At 50.2% G+C, this 19,214-nt stretch overlaps 1 protein-coding gene across 1 annotated transcript in view; it reads right to left on the minus strand.

The window, feature by feature from the left end:
- The window catches only part of OSBPL7 (oxysterol binding protein like 7), a 42,897-nt gene that overhangs the window by 3,783 nt on the left and 19,900 nt on the right, over positions 1-19,214 (minus strand). The window contains exons 13-21 of the mRNA XM_084804740.1: positions 13,920-14,013; positions 12,090-12,403; positions 8,208-8,345; positions 5,092-5,155; positions 4,473-4,551; positions 4,227-4,371; positions 2,892-3,036; positions 1,051-1,177; positions 331-453 (exon numbers count right to left, since the gene is read on the minus strand). Coding sequence (XP_084660866.1) covers positions 331-453; positions 1,051-1,177; positions 2,892-3,036; positions 4,227-4,371; positions 4,473-4,551; positions 5,092-5,155; positions 8,208-8,345; positions 12,090-12,403; positions 13,920-14,013 — 1,229 coding nt within the window. The remainder of the gene's footprint in view (positions 1-330; positions 454-1,050; positions 1,178-2,891; positions 3,037-4,226; positions 4,372-4,472; positions 4,552-5,091; positions 5,156-8,207; positions 8,346-12,089; positions 12,404-13,919; positions 14,014-19,214) is intronic.

Raw genomic sequence — 19,214 nt, forward strand, 5'->3', positions numbered from 1 at the left:
CCAAGGGAAACTTCTTAGATGGTATCATGTATTTATTATATTTATATCCCCCACCCCCTGCCGCTTCTTCCAAGGAGCTCAGGGTGTATGTTCATGATAATCCAGTGAGGTAGGTTAGGTTGAGAGGCAATGACTGGCCCAAAGTCATCCAGTGAGCTTCATGGCTGAATGAGGATTTGAACTCACGTCTTCCGAGTCCAACATTCTAACCGCTAGACCTCACTGTCTCCTTGGAGAAAGAATGATATGGACAGAAAGTAGGGAAGGATGGTACTAGGTGCATTACATGTGTAGCCAGCAAAGAGCAATAGAAATTAGGGGAGGAAATACCTGAAGAAGCGTGTCTGATGGAGAATGTTGTTATCCTCCATCACCCGGCGCCGGTCTCGCTGCAACTGTTCGATCCGGCGTTTCTGGGACTCTGCGGACTGCACGTTTCCTTCTTCTAGGTACCTGGATACATTGGGGGAAGCGGGGAGGCATCACACTCAATGAGTTAGCTTTCCATGCACATCAAAACTACACTCACGCTACTGTGCGCGTATTAATGGGGCTTTGGTGGATATGCAAGGAAGCTTTTGATCCTCAAGTTTTTATGCTTGGACTGCGTTTTTCATCCACTTGGACTGTGTTTTTTTATCCTCTTGGACTGCGGTTTCTAAAGCTTGGTTAGTTTTGTACCCTTTGTTTATCCATTTTATAGTGGTGATTGTGGACAACGTAGCTGTTAGATTATAAGCTTCCTTGAGCACCTTAAATTGGCAGAAAGGTGGGATGAAAAAAATTAAAATAAAATGACTGCTGTTGTTGCTGATATTGCCATTGTCGTTGTTGCTGGTTTTATTGTCGGCTTTTATTGTTTTTTTATTGCTATTTTATAGTGTTTATGTTTTTATCGCTTTTAATATGTTAACTGTTTTTATGTATTTTATTGCTGTAAGCTGCCTTGGGAGGGATTCTGCCCTGAACGGCAGCCAAGAAATGTTTTAAATTAATTAATTCAATAAATAAATACAGGGAAAGATGCTCCAGGTGCTTCCCTGGCCTCACCGTTGATCAGGTCTCAGCCGTGTGTCTGTGGAGGGCAGGAGGCGCTTGAGCTCCGGCGTCAACTCATTGAGCTCCAAGGCGAACTGAGTGAAACCATAGTTCTTCTCATAATCCCGAGGCATGGGGTCTGGAAGAGGGGGACACAGACACACAAGTGTCAGATCATCAGGTATCCATCACATTGCATCCCACTCCCCCTGAGAACCTAACAACAATGGAGGGGAAAGGATGGGGTCAGTCCTACCCAACTCCCTCAGAGTCATCCCAAGGATGGTGAGTTGTGTTGGTTGCTCGTCATGCAAATAGGGCTGAGATGAGTGTGGAGATTGCAATAATGGCTGCTAATGTTACAAAGGCCTGCTAAATGAAAGAAGGGTGGTCCCTGCAGGAACAAATGCCCTATTCTTTGGTCAAGACTTTGCAAGACGTGTAGCTTAAAATCCGTTGAGCAGAATCTACTTTTATTTTCTGCTTGCCCCAAGCCTTGGATGATGTATCCCCAGTTCCCCAAATCATGCACTATCACTCAGTGGTGTTTTCAGGCAAAAGCTTGTGCTGGTTTGTTGCTCGCCTGTTGCTCACATTCATCCTTGAGCCTTTACTTCTAAGTGTGTTAAACAAGGCAGTCTTTCCCCTTTCCTCAACATGGGGAATGTTGGTTGTTAGACATGCATATAAGTCTGATATGAGGGTGGGGATCAGAACAATGTCTGCTGGTGTTACAAAAGCTGTGATGCCTCCCCAAAGCAGAGAAAGGCACTGCAAGTCTCCCTGGGGATCAGGGCATTGAGGGAAGTGGGAGCTCTCTCTCAGATGAAAGGTCACAGATTTCCCAAACACTGCCTGTTACCTTCCTCACTTTCCCATTTTCCCATGATATCTTTTCCACCCATGATAACAAAGTGGTTTAGGAGAAAGTGGACAGACAGATTCAAATGTGTGGAAGAGTATTAGACAAGATAAGGATTCTTGTAGGCAGAGGTTACACCATCCATGGGATGGTGGGGCCTCTTGCAGAACTTTCCTTCACTTCAAGAGGGCTTGTACAGGAAAACATCCTAGCGGTTTGTGCCCCATGCATCAGATCAGACTGTTACCCTTAATAGTACCCAAAATCTGCCACCTAAAAGGTCTTATCCTATGATTTTAGAGTTGGAAGGGGTACTGGGGATTGTCTAGTCCAAGCCGTTGCTCCATGAAGGACCTACAATGCAGGATGCAAATACAGCATCCCTGACAGATGGCTCCCTGGCCTCCCTGAAAGACCTCCAGTGAAGGAGAGGCCAACAAACAGCCTTCACCACCGGTGCCCTGACCCACACGATTTCTGGTGGCTTCCAAACCTTTAGAAACAAAACTTATATGTACTTTCAAGGTTCCACAATGACAGCTAGAAACTTGATATTTGGTTTAAAATTACAACCAAAAAAAAAAAAGTATCAGAAAACGCAACTCCCATGAGTGGTATTTTCGCTATTGTACTGGTAATTGTGCTTTTTGTGCTGGGCCTTAGGGAGCTTTAAAAAAAAAAAAAGGTTTACGTGTTGCATTCCATTGTGGTATGTTTTATTTGATTTTACAATTTGCATGACACCTATTGAATCTGTTTTATGAGGCATCTAATCTTGATCATGTGAAAGGAAAGTGAAAGTAAACTAAAAGGGAAAGTGAAATGAAAGTGAACGTGAAGTAAAAGTAAAGTAACAAGTAAAGTATCACAGATCCTTAGAATTTTAGAAGAGTTCCAACCATTGTGGCATGAGGCCTCACCAGTCCCCTACAGGAGGACAGGCGGCTGCAGTTTCCCCACTGCCCACTCCTCAGCGCAATCGGTTCCTTACTGGGCCTCCAGATGCACTTGCCGACGGGGGCCACACCACGATACAACCCATCGTGCCACTTCCCGAAGAGCCGGTGGATAACCTTGCCGCTATGGCTGAGAATGGCGCCCTGCACCTCGTTGACCCCGGAACCCCAGTACCGCGCCTGCCAGAGAGGGGAGGGGGGTTAGGACAGGGAGGACAGCATTGTAGAATCGAGGCGGGGGGATGCAGGTAGAGGCGGAAAAAAATATGGCTGGGGGGGTGGAAAGGGGGAGAAAAAAAGACCAAAAGGGTGGGAGGACAGGGAGAAATCTGGGGGCAATAGGGAGGGAATCAATTTCAGGATCAGGTGTTTAGCCTAACAGAAAAAAGGGATCCAGGCTGGTGGATTTCAGGGTGGTTAACCTTCACAAGAGATACACATGGCGAAAAATCTGCAGAAGAAGGCACAGGGCGGTGGTGAAAAGGAACGGCTCAAAACGGATGGCGTGAGGACAGCAGAGCATGGAATGAAGGCCCTGTGAGGCAGGGGCAAGGAACGGTGATGAGGAAGTCCAAGGGAAAGAATTCAGGCAACACAAACCAGGGCAACAAAGCACAGCAGGAAAGGGTGTGCGAGGAAAGGGTGTGTGACAGGGTGTGCCAGGAAAGGGAAGAGCCCCAGAGGGTGGCTCAAGAACAGAGAAGAGTCGCCATAGGTCAGTGGTAGAGCACACGATTCAGTGCCCGGCATTTCCAGATCGGGCTGAGAAAGTCCCCCGTTTGAAACCCTAGAGAGCCACTGCCAGAGTGGACCAGGGGTGCAGAACCTCTCTCAGCCCGAGGCCCAGATTCCATTTTGAGAAGCTCTTGGGGGCCGCGCTCCAGTGGTGGGCGGGGCTAGAGCCCAAAGGAGGCAGGGCCAAAAATATTAACGTACTTTAGCTTGAAGTGCTTGCTGCCAGTGACTGAGCCTTCTGGGAGGCATTTCCACCTTTGAGATTGGGGGAAAACTGCACAAATGGTGGGAAAGCTCCAATCAATCAGTGGTTAGGGGGAACGGGGTTGGGGCCAGGGGAAAGGGGTGTGGCCATCTGGGAAACCCCGGAGGGCTGGATTGGGACCCCAGGAGGGCCAGGTTTGGCCTTTGGGCCCAAGGTCCTGCACCCCTGGAGCAGTCAGGACTGAGCTAGATGGACCAATGGTCTAGGGCAGCTTCCTAGGTTCAAATCCAGGTTCCAGGCGGGGGGTTCAGAGCAAAGGGTGTGTGCATGTGTGCGTGTGTGTGTGTGTAAAGAGGGTAGGGCAAGCCCAGAAAAGGGAGCAAGGGGTGAGGCAGGACCCCAGCCAAAGTGGGCCCTGGTCCAAGCTTACTTTGCAGAAGGTGATCTTGCAATGATAGGTGCTGTCTCTCGTGTTTCGGATCAGCACCTCGCCGTAATGCTCAATCCAGCGCTGGCCGCTCAGGATGTTGTGGATGCAGGAAGTCACCTTGTTCCACTCGTAGTGATCCCCGAACCTGTTGTTGAGAGAGCGCGAAAGAAGGGGGTCCAGGGGTTGGGGTTGGCAGGAGGGGGTCCACAAGGATCCGAAGGGCAGGAAGTGAGTTTGGCAACTCACCTGGGAAGCTGGACATTCACGGTACCCACAGGAATTATCTCCAGGGATTTGCCCCAGAATTTATTTTTCCACTTCATGTCTAAACAAAACAAAATCCAGAGACAGACAGACAGACAGAGCCAGAGAGAGAGAGAGAGAGAGAGAGAGAGAGAAGCAGTGAGGTCACAACATGTCTTTTAGATGTAAACCAAATGTTGAAGGGTGGTGGTGTGGGCCGACTACTGTATTGCAGAAGGTTCTACAGCAAAGGGATGATTCCGGGCAGTTGCTAATTTCTTTTAAAACAAACAAAAATAAGCAAAACAGACGCTGCGGTTACCTGGAAATTGACCCCGAAACCCTGCCCCTTAATGTAATATATGCAGGGGCCCTGCTTTAGTTACTCAGTGGTAAAAGAAAAGCACTCTGCACATGCTCAGACTTCCTTTTATGTTCAAGGGCAGAGTGCAGGGGTTGCAAACAGGTTCTGGGACTGGATTCTGGCAGCAATGTGGAACGGTCTTTTTGACCTAAGAAGCAAAGCACGCACCCCACATCTGCTTCCTGAGGAGAGTGTCCGGCCGCTTTCCCCCCAACACCCCCTTCCAGCCACGCTTTTGCTTTTACCTTGGAGCCTCACCTTGCCAGAAAACGAAGTTGTCAGACTCTGCGTGGCAGGCGGAGACAGGAGGATGGTGGCATACCTGCAATTTGGGGTGGGGAGCAGGAGGAAGACAATAAAGCCGCCAGCCTTTCCAGGACAGGGGCCTTCAAGAAGCCTGCAGTTCTGAAAAGGTGCAGTGCCTCTTTCTGACCACTTCAACAGCCTAGGAATCAACAGGACTTCTGTTCTTAATTGTGCTCTTAGGCTCCCCTTGGTTTTTTGAGGCAGGATTTATTAAAGATTCCAAGTGTTGCCTGGATCGATCCAGCCATCCTGATCCAGCAACCACACTCCACATGGGGGGATAGGTATGGGCAGATGAACCTAACCTCTCAACCTAACTTACTTGACAGGTTTCCGGCAAGGATAAAATAGAGAGCGGAGCGACAGGCATGTTCCCCAGGGCCTCTCTGAGAAGGGACTGGATAAAAATATAATAAATCTACTGTGAGGTCCACAAGAAAGGTGCAACAAGAACCCTGAAGTTGCCTCCACAAGGGCACAGCTTTCTTAGTCCTAAGGATGGGGAACTGTTTAACTCCTGAGGGCCGGATTGCTTTCCAGCTCACCTCCCGGGGGATGGATGACAACACTGGGGCATTTCTCCGTGCAGAAAGAGAGAGGCATGGCGTGGGTGCTAGTGCCTCTCTCTGCACGGAGAAATCCCTCTCAGAAAGGCTGACTGTCTCTACTGCTCTCTACGAGAGCCAGTGTGGTGTGGTGGTGAGAGTGCTGGACTGGGAGCTGGGTGATCCGGGTTCTAGTCCCCCCTCGGCCATGGAAGCTCACCAGGTGACTTTGGGCCAGTCACAGACTTGCAGCCCAGCCTACCTCACAGGGCTGTTGTTGTGAGGCTAAAATGGAGAGGAGGAGGAATATGGACGCCGCCTTCGGTTCCTTGCAAGAGGAAAGAAGGCGGAATATAAATGCAATAAATAATATTGCTGAGAGAGGAAGCCCCTGCTCCTGCCTCCGATCAGTGGTTGGATGTGAGAAAGGCTGCCTTTCTCTCCGGCAGGAAAAAGGGTGGGCTTTACTCTCCCCTGAAAGGGGGGTGAGGCTCAGCAAAGGACCTCCGTGGGCAGGAGAGCTTCCGTGGGTGAGAGTGGCCCCGCTGCTGTCCTAAGAGAAGGAGTGCAGTCCAATGCGGCACCCACAGGATGGGGATCCAGTGTGGTGAACAGTGCGGTTGGAGAGACCCAGGTTCAAATCCCCACCTCAGCCATGAAGCATCCTGGTTGACTCTAGGGCCAGTCGCTTTCTCTCTCAGCTTTACCCTACCTCACAGGGTTGTTGTGAGGATAAACGCGCGTGGGGGAGGGGGGGGGAAGAACCCTGATCTCCTTAGAGGGAAGGCAGCACATCAGCAGAACGAATAAGAAGAGGATGACGTTCGCCAGTTACTGATCATGGATTTTGGGCCCACTTTTGTGGGTAAACTGCCAGGTCAGGGGGCAATCAGGAATGATCCCATTTACGGCCTGCCCTCCCACATTTTCGCGTCTGCCTTTGCTCGGTTCAGGCACAGAAGAGCATTCCTCATAGAACCTCACAGAATCCTAGGGTTGGAAGGGGCCTACAAGACCATCGAGGCCAACCCCCTGCTCAATGCAGGAAGCCTGATTCCCAGGCGGTCTCCCATCCAAGTACTAACCGGGGCTGACCCTGCTTAGCTTCAAAGATCAGGTGAGATCAGGCACATCCAGCCCTTTGCTCGACGTGATAGAATCATAAGGTTGGAAGGGGCCTACAAGACCATCAAGTCCAACCCCCTGCTCAGTGCAGGAAGCCTGATTCCCAGGTGGTCTCCCATCCAAGCACTAGTCAGGGCTGACCCTGCTTAGCTTCCGAGATCAGGCGAGATCGGGCGCATCCATCCCTTTGCTCGACCCCATAGAATCATAGGGTGGGAAGGGGCCTACAAGGTCACCGAGGCCAACCCCCTGCTCAGTGCAGGAAGCCTGATTCCCAGGCGGTCTCCCATCTGAGTACTAACCGGGGCTGACCCTGCTTAGCTTCCGAGATCATTGCTTAACTCACTTTAAAGTGAGTTAAAGAGCAGACCGAGAGCAGAACCTCTCTATTCTAGAGCAGGAAAGCAGTCAGACGGGGCAAATTTTCAGCAGAGAGGTGGCAGGGAGGCGTGTGCGCGTGCATGCCCCGAAGCCTTCTTCCGCCCGCTACTTTTCTCCCTGCGCCTCTCCCAAAACACGCTGCTCCCAGCAGCACTCCAAGACATGGGGGGAGGGCTGTATTGGCAGCTTGGGGGGAAATGGCCCGGGGAAAGGGGCAGCGTTGTCCCTGCTGAACCAGCTGCCAATCCCATTTCCTCGGATAACACCAAGTTCTCCTGTTCTGAGTCAGAGCCTGGAGAAGAATGTTTCCTTCTAGCCCACCCTCGCTCCAGCACATTGCTCCCCACGTTGCTCATGATTTAGAAACATGTCATACTCTCCCTCCATTGTCATCCCCCCTGCCCCCCCCAAGCTAAAAAAAAGTCCCAACCACTACACCGCTTGGGACACATGGAAAACAATAGCCCAATCCCTCGGGATTGTAAGACAATCTGTTTGCCAAATTCTCCAGCAGATAGGTAGAATCATAGATCCTTAAAATGGGAAGGGCCGTTAGAGGTCATGTAGTCCAGCCCCATGCTCAGAGCTGGATCGACAATGCAGGATGCAACTCCAGTGTCCCTGACAGACAGCTGTCCAGCCTCTGTTTCAATCCCTCCAGTGAAGGGGAGCCCACCGCCTCTTGAGGCCAGTGGAGGCTGGTGGCTCCGATTTCGGTGGGGCTGTGAATCCATTCTGGGTTTCAGGCAGAACTCTAAAGGAGCTATCCCAGGTGCGGAACTTATTTTGGGGGTAGGATTTGGTAGCAGACCGTCCTGCCGTCGAACAGCTCCGACCACTAGGCGGTTCCTCCTGATGCTTAGCTGAAATCCTCCCTGTCATTTCCGCCCATGGGTTCCGCTCCTGCCCAGTGGAGCGACAGAGAACAACCCCGCTCCGTCTTCGCCCTGGCTGCCCTCCCGATCGTCGGAGGTGGCTAGAGCGTCTCCGCCTCGTTCCTGCCCGCTAGCTCGTTACCTGTTCGCTCACGAAGCGAAAGCCCTTGTCCGGCCGCACGCACTCATACGTTTCCCCCAGCACTGGGTTGAATGGCTTGCTGCCGGCGCGGTAGTAGGTGGAAGCGTAGGCGGACACGGCGAAGGCGGCCATGTAGAGCTGCGGGACAGACGCAGGAGAAAAACGTGAGTGCGTGTGGGGGGGCTGCGAGGAAAGGAGAGGGGCTCCGAACCTGGTGGGAAGACGCTTTGGTTGCAAATGGGTGAAGGGACGGGGATGGGGACAAGGCGGGAAGCCACCAAGCCACCGGGGGGGCGGGCAATACTCAGGGAAGGGGGCAAAGACATTTGGAGAACCCTAGAGGGCCGGACTCGGTCCCCAGGAGCGCCGGATTTAGGCCCTGGGCCTGAAATTCTGCATCCCTGGCATAGGCCTTTGACAGTGGCCACTCCATACTTCGGGACCAAAGACAAAATGAGGCTAAAAACATCAGCAGATTGCAGATTTAGGCTGCAATCCTATGCATGTTTAGACAGGAAAAAGTCCTACAAGTTCCAGATTGCAGATTTAGGCTGCAATCCTATGCATGTTTAGACAGGAAAAAGTCCTACAAGTCCCAGATGGCAGATTTAGGCTGCAATCCTATGCATGTTTAGACAGGAAAAAGTCCTACAAGTCCCAGATGGCAGATTTAGGCTGCAATCCTATGCATGTTTAGACGGGAAAAAGTCCTACAAGTCCCAGATGGTAGATTTAGGCTGCAATCCTATGCATGTTTAGACAGGAAAAAGTCCTACAAGTCCCAGATGGCAGATTTAGGCTGCAATCCTATGCATGTTTAGACGGGAAAAAGTCCTACAAGTCCCAGATGGCAGATTTAGGCTGCAATCCTATGCATGTTTAGACAGGAAAAAGTCCTACAAGTCCCAGATGGCAGATTTAGGCTGCAATCCTATGCATGTTTAGACAGGAAAAAGTCCTACAAGTCCCAGCATTCCCCAGCCAGCTATGCTGGCTGGGGAACGCTGGGACTTGTAGGATTTTTCCCTGTCTAAACGTGCATGGGATTGCAGCCTAAAGCTCTCAGTGCCAGTAACTAAGCCTTAGGAAATGAGTGAACTCTGGGGGCTGGATTGGAACTACAGGTGAGCTGGATTTGCCCCCCCCCCCCACCCACTAGGCCTGAGGTTCAACACCCCTGGCCATAAGAGAAGAAGGGAAGGCCACGATCATCTGTTTGTGTCACAGACTTTGCCTTTCCAAAGGGGGTGGTGCAATCTCAGGCCACTCCCTTGTAAGGACACCAGAAAAGAACAGCTGGATCAGACCACAGGCCCATCTAGCCCGGCAACCTGTTTCCCACAGAGGCCTCTGGGAAGCCCACGAGAAGGACGTGAAGACCAGAGCCCCTTCTGGATGTTGTTGCCTCGCACCTGGTATTAAGAAACCAGCTGCCTCTGATCCTGGAGGCGATACGCGGCCATCATGACTAGCAGCCACCGATAGCTTTACCCTCTATCAATCTGTCCACCCTCCCCCTTTTAAAGCATCTAAGGCCCTCCTCCGAGGGAGGCTCGGAAGGTGGCAACAAGGGAGAGGGCCTTCTCAGTGGTGGCCCTATAACTGTGGAATGATCTCCCTGAGGAAGCCTGCCTGATGTCAACACTGTTATCTTTTCAGCGCCAGGTGAAGACCTTTCTCTTTTCTCAGGCATTTAACAGCACATGATGGGTTTTAATCAGGTCCTGGATTTGTTTTATGGTTGATTGCGTAAAGTGTTAAAAACAACTGTCTTGTTTTTATGTAAATGGTTTCCTAAACTTTGTATGCTGTGTTTTTAATGGTTTTGAATATTTGTAAATCACAAAGAAGAGAAACAAGTTCTCAGGATGAAATAAAAAATTACTGTAGGAAGCCCAACGCTTTTCGGCCTTTTTCTTATTTTTAGGCCTTCTTCAGGGGGTAGAGAAAAACGTCTGCAGAATTGTTTCGCAAAAGACTGTCTCCAATATTTATTTATTTAGTTAGTTATTTAAAACAGCTGAAAAAAAGATAAAGGTGTCCCCAACCAGTCGTGTCTGACTCTAGGGTGTGGTGCTCATCCCCGTTTCTAAGCCGAAGAGCCAGCGCTGTCCGAAGACGCTTCCGTGGTCATGTGGCCGGCATGACTGAACACCGAGGTGCACGGAACGCTGTTACCTTTCCCGCCGAGGCGGTACCTATTTATCTACTTGCAATTTCTTGCTTTCGAACTGCTAGGTTGGCAGAAGCTGGGACTGAAGACGGGAGCTCACTCCTTCACGCAGCACTCTGGTCTCGAACTGCTGACCTGCCGACCTTCCAGTCTGCAGTTCAGCGTCTTAACCACTAAGCCACCGCGGTCCCAGTAAAACAGCTGTATCCTGCCTTATATCATTAGGATCTCAGGGTGGCATACTGATAAAATCAATTTAAACAGTGTAAAACAATAATTTAAATAACTAAAAACATATTAAATCATTAAGCTAGCTAATACCAATTTAAAATCTAAAACAACAGAACAGTTAAAACAGTGTACAAACTCAAGGAATCCAATTAGCCCTCAAAGGCTTTTGTAAAAAGCCTTGTTTTATCTTGGAGCTGAAATTAAACCAGTGTCTGCGCCAATCGGGCCTCCAAGGGGAGAGCATTTCACAACTGGGGTGCCACAGCAAAAAAAGCCCTGTCCCATGTCCCACCATAGTGTATGTCTTGTACTGGTGGGATGCAGAGGAGGACTCCTCTAACAGATCTCAATCCTCGGGCAGGCATATATAGGAGGAGGTGCCCCCTCAAATATCAAGGTCCCAAGCCACTTGATTGACTGGAATAGACTGTCTCCAGTAGATTGACAGAGGAGACAATCTTTTGTGAAAACATTCTGCAGACTTTTTTCTCTACCCCCTGCAGAAGGCCTAAAAATAATAAAAAGGCCAAAATGTGTTGGGCTTCCTACAATATCCTGCATCCTGAGAACCTGTTTCTCTTCTTTGTGATTTACTTTGGATGCTCATCTCCTTCTGTTTTCTTAATCTTTGTAAACCACCCAGAGACCTTCAATTATGGAGCAGTATAGAAATCTAAATAATAATAATAATACCACCACCACCACCACCAACTAAGAGGGTACAGGGTGAGAGAGAAAGAGAGAGAGAGAGAGTGCAACTCATGCTACGCATCAACATTTCTACTCAGTGGCTGAGTTTTGCTCCAAGCATCACATTGAGAAGGAACTTTCCTCCCAGAAAAATGCATTCCTTGGAGGTCGGGAGGGAGTGGAAGGGGCTGATATCCAAGGACGCAGTCCTATGCATGTTTAGACAGAAAAAAGTCCTGCACCTCCCAGCATTCCCCAGCCAGCCATTGCATGGGAATTTTCGCAAATGTGAATTTGCACAAATTTGGGAAATTGGAAACAATCCGATTCTGTGACTGATCAGATGATGGAACAGAAGTCACCCAACAATTCGCAAAATGCAGACAGAACGGATATTCCCTACTCCGAAGTGACTAGGAAGTAGAGGGAACATGTGCCCCTCCCCCAAGATGGTGGAGTGCAACTCCCATCAGCCCCAGCAAGCATAGTCAATGGTGAGGGAGGATGGGAGTTGTAGTCCAGCAACATTTGGATGGCCCTAGCATTCCATACAGGTCTCAGGACTGAACCCTGGCTAGGGCGTCCGAAGAGGACAGAAATAATGGGATACCTCTGAGTGGGCAGACATAAAAGCCCAAACTACCCCTAGTCCCTGGGTGTGGGGCAGGACAGACATGGCTCCAGTTTTTATCAAAAGTTGGTTGATCGAGGGATATGACAGGGAAGACATTCCGGTCTGCCCACCACAGCCGAGGCCCGGGGAAGGAAATAGAGGGAAAGGCAGGTACCAGTCTTTCACAGGGCTCCAGGCTGCGGTTGGCCGCATCCAGCAGGGCACTGTATTCTAGTTCCTCACAAAGGCGCTGCAGCGTATTGAGGGGCTCGTTCAGCTGAACCGGCATGGAGACCTTGGAGAGATCCTTGCCGATGTTGTTGCGAAGAATGTTCCAGACGCTGACGTCGCTGGCGTGGACATGAGAGGCCGGGAGGCAGTTCCGCCGGATTGTCCCGGGTCCCGGCCCAGGGAGGTACAAAGGAAGAGGCACGGGCAGGCCGAGGCTCCTCTCGGAGGACTCCCCAACACAATGCATTGGCGCTGGGCCTGTCGGGAGGCACGCAAGCCGCGATGGTCAGGTCCTAAGGCTGGCTTGGGGACTGGGCGCCAAAAACCTGCCTCCTCCACCCAGGAACCTCCGACACTCCCTCTGCGCAGTTTGCCCAGGGCATGGACAGAGGAGGCTTTCTATGGATTCTGTGCTGGAAAAAGCCCAATTCTGCCCATTTACACCCCATTTCCTTAAGAACACACAAAGAGCCCTCTGAACCAGATCAAAGGCCCATCACTCTAGTGTTGGGCTTCCAACAGGGGCCAGCCATCTGCTTCTAGGAACTCACAAGAAGGTTAAGAAGGGGCTGACCCTCCTCCATGATTGGTCTCCAACATTCTGGTAGCCTCTGAACATGGAGGCTCTACTTAGTGCAGGGGTGGGGAACCTGTGGCCCTCCAGACAATGTTGGACTACAACTCCCATCACCCTGACCACTGGACATGCTAGCTGGGACTGCTGGGAGTCCAACAATATCTGGAGGGCCATGGGTTCCCTACCTCCAAGATAGTGGGACATAGCTAGAGATGGACCCCATCCTCCAGGAATATGTTCAATAAAGGCTCTAAAGCAGGGGTTCCCAACCTTTTTGGACCCGTGGGCACAACTGGGAATTTGAGAAACTGCTGTGGGCGCCACCACAAAATGGCTCCCATGGAGGATGTGGCAAGTCACATCATGGCTGTTGTGGACGCCTGGCTAGTCACAAGTGAGCTAAAGTTGTGTCTGTGTGTGTGAGTGAGAAATAGCAAGGCTAGAGGCTGGGAGGGAGGAGGAAAAAGCGAGGCAAAGGAGGGGAGAAAAAGAGCAAGGCTAGAATCTGGGAGGGGAGAGAAACAGCAAGGTAAAGTGGTGGGGAGAGAAACAGCAACAGCAGAGACTGGGAGTGAGGGGGAAAGAGGAAGGCAAAGGCATAGAGAAAGAGCAAGGCTAGAGACTGAAAGGGCAGGAAACAGTGAGTTAAAGGGGACAGAAAGAACAGGACTAGAAAAAGAGAGAAAGAAGACTGCCCTAACATTTTCCAAAGTTTTTATTCAAAAAAAATATTTTTGAAGGGGCCAGGGAGTCTGTGGGCACCCTTGGAGGTCCCCACAGGCACCGGGTTGGGGACCCCTGCTTTAAAGCCATCTACGCCAGCAGCCTTCACCACACCTTGCACTAGCTAATTCTGTAAGTCAGTTTTTGCTATGTGAAGAAGGCCACCTATTGCAGATGCTGTAGCAGCAGGCTTCCTGGACTAGAGGAACTTGGAGGTCCCTTCCAATTCCTATAAGTCCCCCTCCCCCCCCCGCTGCCCCCTTGACCAGCTTCCCAGTCAGTTCCCTGACTCTTGTACTTGATTATTTGGTATACAAAACTTATTCTGGAAGGCCAGAATAAGGCACTGTAGGGGAAAGGTTTTAAAGGATGGATCCCCCCCGCATGAGCCCAGCCCATAACTCTTTAGCCCCACCTCTTTGTCCTCCCCCCTACGAAACACACACACACCGGCCCGCTTCCTGGATCAAGTACCTTTGTGGCAACGCCCAGTTCCTCCTGCCAGGTCCATCGTTTCTTCCGAGATGCTGTTAGTCACCTCGCTGATGCAGGACTCATCATCCGTGGCCTGGAGGAGCAACAGGTGGTTACACAGGCCAAGGAGAGTGGTGGTTCGCCAGGGAAGAGGACCGCTGGGGGAAAAGGGAGGCAGCTGTGTTGCTGCGAAGGGACCTTGAGGCAGGACGAGGGCCTAGGATTTGAGCAAGTGCACGAAATCCAGTACATCATTCTGGTGTGGGAGAGATGTGGGGAGGTGGCTCCCTTATGGACCCATTCTGCAAAAAGCCCCCTGGGATGCTTTAAAAAAAAAAAAACAGTGCCAGGGTGGGGCAGCTCGCATCCTGACTGTGGCCACTGCCACGTTATCGATCCAGTCGATAATGATGCCCGCAAATCCGTCCCCTGCAAAATGACTGGACGTGAAATTAGGATTAGTGGCCAACTCAGACTGCTCCTGTGTGAGGCCAGATGGAAGAAGTGGGGAGACAGAGATCAAGCAACAACAAAGATTTCACAGATCATGGAGACTGCAATGTGGAGGTATTTCAGGTGGTAATAAAGGGGAAACAAAGACCTGAGGTCTCCAAACAGAAGGACTAGAGAGAAAGAATTCATATTCCTGGTGCCTTTGAGACTCATGGGAAGAGCTGCACGCTCAGGGAATTGTGGGAACCGGTACAGCGGTGTCCCAGTATCTCCCAATTTGAAGCAGGCACCCAGAGTTATGTCCAAAAGAGAAACGTTGCTGGGACAGAGGGAGAAGAAAAGACCTAAGCTAACATCGGAAGGGTGTGTGTCCTGCTAAGTTTGCATGTTACAATTGTAATGGGAAGACAGAAGGAGACTGTGAAAACAAAAGATTTGTAAGATTGTATATGACAGCCAGTGTGGTGTAGTGGCGAGAGTGTTGGGCTGGGAGTCAGGAGATCCGGGTTCTAGTCCCCACTCGGCCATGGAAGCTCACTGGGTGACTTTGGGCCAGTCACTGACTCTCAGCCCAACCCACCTCACAGGGTTGTTGTTGTGAAGCTAAAATGGAGAGGAGGGGGATTATGGATGCCGCCTTGGGTTTCTTCAAGAGGAAAAAAGGCAGGATATAAATGCAATAAATACATAATAAATAAATATGGGGAAAGGGGGCAGGCCAGCGGGAGACTTAGGGGGGAGGAACAGCAGCTGCTAAGCAGGGGGGAGTGGCATTACTGCTGGCTAATTCACAAAGGATGAGAGAAAAGAAGAAGAAATAATAAACAGAAGTGATGATGTAATTATATTTTAAAAATAACTAACAGCTTTACGTGGATATGGAACATGCAACACAATCTCTAACACTTTAACTCTGGATTAAATCTAACTTGAGATTTATGCACCATTCGTATGGCTTATTAGAGCAACTGTGCACATGTAGTATAACTGGGCTGCACCTAGATATTTTGTAAAATATATGAACGCAGCTGTGCGAGTTAAAACTGGGCAACATTATTGTGCATTAGAGTGCACTTGGTGGCTATTCCTTCTGCCGTCAGCAGGTGGAGCTAATAGTTCACTCAAAACCTGCCCACGTTATTGCCCTGAGCTGATCTGGAGCTCCCGCAGCTGGGCATATTTCAAACAAATTAAATAAAAACTATTCAAATTACGCATCTTTTCAACTTTCAAAATAAGTATTCGATGGAGACAACACCTCACTCCTAAGTGGCCTGTAAAAACACACAGGAATTAATTTGCACCTGTGAAAATTCTGCCATTCATCAGCCATGATTCCACCTGTCAGTGGGACCTGCCACAAATACCTGCAGGATTACTACAATGCGTTATACGTGGGGCTGCAATTGAAAACGGTCCAGAAACTTCAGCTAGTCCAAAATAGGGCAGCATGACTGTTAACAGAGACAGGCCAACGAGATCACATTATGCCCGTACTTTTCCAGCTGCAATGGCAGCCAGTCCATTTCCAGGCCTGATTCAAAGTGCTGGTATTAATATTCAAAGCCCTAAATGGCTTGGGGCCAGGTTATCTGAAGGATCGCCTCCTCCCATATGTGCATGACCGGACCCTAAGATCATCCTCAGCGGTCCTTCTCCTTGAGCCCCTGGCAAAGGAAGTAAGGCAGGTGGCTACCAGGAAGAGGGACTTTTCTGCTGTGGCCCCCCTGGCTGTGGAATGAGCTCCCTAGAGAGGCTCGCCTGGCACCTACGTTGTACTCCTTTCAGTGTCAGGTGAAGACCTTTTTATTCTCCCGGTATTTTAGCATTTTAGCTTCCTGGTCTTCTAGCTCTGGTGTTTTAAATCTGTATTTTAAATCTCTGCATTGCTGCTTGGTTTTATTCTGGTTGTTCTGTTATTTTGTGGTTTTAAGTGTTTATATTTTATATTGTTTTATGCTGCACTCTGTGGTTTTAATTTTTGTGAACCGCCTGGAGAGCTGTGGCTATGGGGCGGTATAGAAATGAAATAGATAAATAAATACAGGGTTTCACCCACTTGCTCTGAATATAATCATCATTGAGTTTATTTATATGTCACGTTTCTAGAATTATGCTCAAAGAGGGTCAAAAGGCAACCCACAACCGGTGGCACAGTGGTAAGCTGTGAAGTGCAGGTACTCATCATGACGGCCCCCAAGGTCACATCCCCAAGGAGAGTCCAAACATTCAGGCAGCTGCCTAGATCCATATCAACAAACCAGTTCCAGCAGTTTTCATCTCCAACAGGAGTGGGTCTTTTGTAAAGCTAATAGGTTCTAACTGTCCCATATGTGACTGCCTGGACCTTAAGTTCATCCTCAGGGGTCCTTCTCCGGGAGCCCCTGCCAAAGGAAGTGAGGTGGGTGGCTACCAGGAAGAGGGCCTTTTCTGCAGTGGTCCCCTGGCTGTGGAATGAGCTCCCTCGAGTGGTTCGCCTGACGCCTACGTCATACTCCTTTCAGTGTCAGGTGAAGACCTTTTTATTCTCCCAGTATTTTAGCATTTTAGCTTCCAAGACTTTTAGTTATGTTGTTTTAAATCTGTATTTTAAATCTCTGCATTGCTGCTAGGTCTTCTTCTGCTTGTACTGTTATACTGTGGCTTAAGCATTCATATTTTATATTGTTTTATGCTGCGCTCTGTGGTTTTAATTTTTGTGAACCGCCCAGAGAGCTTCGGCTATTGGGCAGTATAGAAATGAAATAATGAATAAATTCAATTGCCCATTCGAGATCAAGCCACCCCCAAATACTTTGCATTAAAACAGGGAGAGCTCACAATTTATTAGTGCTGGGAAAATCCCTTCCACACCCCCACACCCCACCTCGTGTGAGGATTGCTGCTATGCTGAGACAGAACAGGGAAATTCAAGAGGGGGTGGGAGTAGGGGTGTACGAAATACTCACCCCTTTCCAGTTTGGGTGTTCATGGGGTGGGGGGATGTGATCCATCCCTCCCGCCGGAATCCTCCTCGGGCAAGTCCGCTCCGTGGCGACTCCATGGAGCTGCTGGCCGGGCCCATCCGCAGCTGGACTTCCGTCTGCTGCCAGGCTGCGGACGCAAATGGCGTCCGGCATAGCCGACGCCATTTGCGTCCCTGCTCTTTTCAGTGATAGGCTATGTAAATATTTACGTAGCCTATCATGGCAAAGAGCAGGGACGCAAATGGCGTCCGCTACGCCATTTGTGTCCCCGCTCTTTGCCGTGATAGGCTACATAAATATTTACGTAGCCTATCACCGAAAAGAGCAGGGACGCAAATGGCGTCGGCAGTCCGGGCAGTGGACAGATGGCAGTGGACAGGCCCGGACCGGCTGGCAGCAGGTAGGGTCCGTCCGGGGAGAATTCTGGGGGGTGGGGTGGGGGGAGTAGTCCATTCCGCCACAGACTCCGGGGGGCTGGATTCTAAAAAATCTGGGCTCATTGGAGTCTGTGGCGGATTTCTCCGTCATCCCTAGGCGGGAGTGGCAGATGACATTAGGGATGATGGAGAAATTTGAGATGGACTAAAATGAGCTTGGATCTCTAAGAATCTGACCTGTGGAATCCGCTGCAGACCGACCTCCTCAGGCCGCGCGGAGACTGTGGACTTCCGGATCTTTTTTTAACTTTCTGAAAATTTACGCAAATTTATTAAAAATTTAAACAAAAGTTTCTGCTGAGACTGGTAAATACATGGGGAAATGTTAAATGGAATGGGGGACAATACCCTACATACAGGACTGGCCACTCTGGACTGCTGGACTGGTGAGAGGAAAGAACTGAGGGGAGAGGATTGTCCACCGTTTACAGCTGGCTGGTTGCTTGCTGCCTGTAAACCTCCCCATCTCCCAGTATCCTGCCTTGCGTCGGCCTGCGCTGATTGCAGAGTGAGTGGGAACACCGGCCGAAGTTTTCTCCAGCCAACTGGAGCAAAGTGCTATCCTTGAGGCTTGAAATCTCCAGGCATTGTGGAGACTTAAAATCTGCCCTGCTACGAGGTGGCGAGCCGCCACCGGGAGGCTGCCACCGAAGGGGGCGACACCAAAGGGGGCGACACCAAAGGGGGCGACACCAAAGGGGGCGACACCAAAGGGGGCGACACCAAAGGGGGCGACACCAAAGGGGGCGACACCAAAGGGGGCGACACCAAAGGGGGCGACACCAAAGGGGGCGTGCCCCTTTGGTTAGCCCCTTCGGTTTGCCACGAGGGCGAGGGTGCCTTCCATCTTCTCTTCCTGTTTGGATTACTTACATCCTGGTCATCTATTGATTGCCTGTACTGTGTGAAGCGATGTGTGTGAAGTGAGGTGTCCCTGAGTGAGAGCAGGGACCCTCTGCCAACAGCAGTTCTTTTTATGTTATTGTTGCCCACCTTGGGTGAGAGACAGGGGATAGAGGCTTCATATCCCACAACTACTTCTCTGCCCAGGGTGGGAGCCTGTGGTAGCTTGAAGTGGAGCTTACCCTGGGTGAGAGCCGGGGGTGCGGGGGAGAACTGCTTTGTCACCTTCCAGGTGAGATAGAATGAGCATGAACCAATGGAAGATGGTTACATGGCTAGGAAATAGCACTTTACTTGTTCTCTGCTTTATTTGGTTGGGTAACAAGCCTGATGTCCTAACTGGTTACAACCACAATTACAAACTGTGACTGTATTAGTTTGGTTGGGAGTGATTGTTGGATGAGTGGAGTGTATAAGTTGACTGATTGATTGTATATTTGAATGGTAGGTGGCTGTGGAGAGTGTATGGGTATTTTACGGCAGTAAGGATGTGCCTAGGAGACTCTAATGTGGGGACCCATGGAGGAGGCACCACT

Source organism: Heloderma suspectum, chromosome 6 (assembly GCF_057233095.1).
Source record: "Heloderma suspectum isolate Gila_16-S chromosome 6, 16-S_ref, whole genome shotgun sequence".
Classification (NCBI taxonomy): domain Eukaryota; kingdom Metazoa; phylum Chordata; class Lepidosauria; order Squamata; family Helodermatidae; genus Heloderma; species Heloderma suspectum.